Consider the following 1890-nt stretch of genomic DNA (forward strand, 5'->3'; position numbering starts at 1 on the left):
CTTTGGCCCCAGTGGTTGGTGCGTAAGTTTGAATAATAGTCGTATTAACTGGTCTTCCTCGTAGGCATATTGGTATTACCCTATCACTGACAGCATTGTAGTTCAGGATAGATCTTGGAACGTTCTTTTTGACGATGAATGCAACACCATTCCTCTTCGAGTTGTCATTTCCAGCATAGTAGACTGTATGATCGTCCGATTCAAAATGGCCAATACCAGTCCATTTTAGGTCACTAATACCTAGGATATCAATGTTTATGCATTCCATTTCATTTTTGACGATTTCCAATTTTCCTAGATTCACACTTTGTACATTCTAGTTTGGAAATCCATTTGGCGCTTCCTTAAAAAGCTAGAAATAGCTCTTTTCCGGTGACTGGGGCGCTAGGAATTATGAGCAGCAAAGTCTCTCGCGACACCCTCTACGAGGCAGTGCGGGAAGTCCTTCACGGGAACCAGTGCAAGCGCCGGAAGTTTTTGGAAACGGTGGAGCTGCAGATAAGCTGGAAGAACTATGACCCTCAGAAGGACAAACGCTTCTTGGGCACTGTCAGGCTTAAGTCCACCCCCCTCCCCAAGTTCTCTGTGTGTGTCCTTGGGGACCAGCAGCACTGTGATGAAGCCAAGGCTGTGGATATCCCTCACATGGACATTGAGGCTCTGAAGAAGCTCAACAAGAATAAGAAGCTGGTCAAAAACCTGGCCAAGAAATATGATGGCTTTTTGGCCTCTGAGTCACTGAGCAGGCAGATCCCACGAATCTTGGGTCCAGGCCTGAATAAGGCTGGCAAATTCCCTTCCCTGCTTACCCACAATGAGAACATGGTGGTCACAGTAGATGAAGTGAAGTCCACCATCAAGTTCCAGATGAAGAAGGTGTTGTGTCTGGCAGTGGCTGTTGGCCATGTGAAGATGACAGACGATGAACTTGTATACAACATCCACTTGGCTGTCAGCTTCCTGGTTTCACTGCTAAAGAAAAATTGGCAGAATGTCCGGGCTTTGTACCTCAAGAGCACCATGGGCAAGCCCCAACGTCTGTACTAAGGCACAGCTCAATAAACACTAGCGTTACCGTCAAAAAAAAAAAAAAAAAAAGCTAGAAATAGAACTAGCGTACAATCCAGCAATCTCACTCCTTGGACTATATCCTAGAGAAATAAGAGCCTTTATGTGAACAGATATATGCACACCCATGTTTATTGCAGCACTGTTTACAATAGCAAAAAGATGGAAGCAACCAAGGTGCCCATCAATGGATGAATGGATAAATAAATTCTGGTATATTCACACAATGGAATACTACGCATCAATAAAGAGCAATGATGAATCTGTGAAACATTTCATAACATGGAGGAATCTGGAAGGCATTATGCTGAGTGAAATTGTCAGTTGCAAAAGGACAAATACCATATGAGACCACTATTATAAGAACTCAAGTAATAGTTTAAATATGAAGAAAATATTCTTTGATGGTTACAGGGTGGGGAGGGAGGGAAAGGGGTATTCACTAATTAGATAGTATACAAGAACTATTTTAGGTGAAGGGAAAGACAACACACAATATAGGAGAGGTCAGCACAACTGGACTAAACCAAAAGCCAGTAAGTTTCCTGAATAAACTGAATGCTTTGAAGGCCAGAGTAGCTGGGGTGGGGGTTTGGGGACCACGGTCTCAGGTGACATCTAGGTCAACTGGCATAAAAAAATATATTAAGGAAACATTCTGCATCCCACTTTGAAGAGTGGCGTCTGGGGTCTTAAACACTAGCAAGCAGCCATCTAAGATGCATCAATTGGTCTCAACCCACCTGGATCAAAGGAGAATGAAGAACACCACAGACATAAGGTGATTACGAGCCCAAGAGACAGAAGGAGCCACATGAACCA

The 1890-nt window shown here is 43.6% G+C and overlaps 1 protein-coding gene across 1 annotated transcript; it reads left to right on the plus strand.

The window, feature by feature from the left end:
• Positions 1 to 378: 378 nt before the first annotated feature.
• Positions 379 to 1095, plus strand: LOC100668609 (large ribosomal subunit protein uL1). The gene has a single exon (XM_003423206.3). The coding sequence runs from the start codon at positions 394 to 396 to the stop codon at positions 1045 to 1047; it is 654 nt and encodes a 217-aa protein (XP_003423254.1). The 5' UTR covers positions 379 to 393; the 3' UTR covers positions 1048 to 1095.
• Positions 1096 to 1890: the final 795 nt, after the last annotated feature.

The sequence above is a fragment of the Loxodonta africana genome, chromosome 5 (genome assembly GCF_030014295.1).
Source record: "Loxodonta africana isolate mLoxAfr1 chromosome 5, mLoxAfr1.hap2, whole genome shotgun sequence".
Taxonomy (NCBI): Eukaryota; Metazoa; Chordata; class Mammalia; order Proboscidea; family Elephantidae; genus Loxodonta; species Loxodonta africana.

Coding starts and splice junctions, on each gene's coding strand:
- LOC100668609 (XM_003423206.3), top strand. CDS start 394: ATGAGCAGCAAAGTCTCTCGCGACACCCTCTACGAGGCAGTGCGGGAA.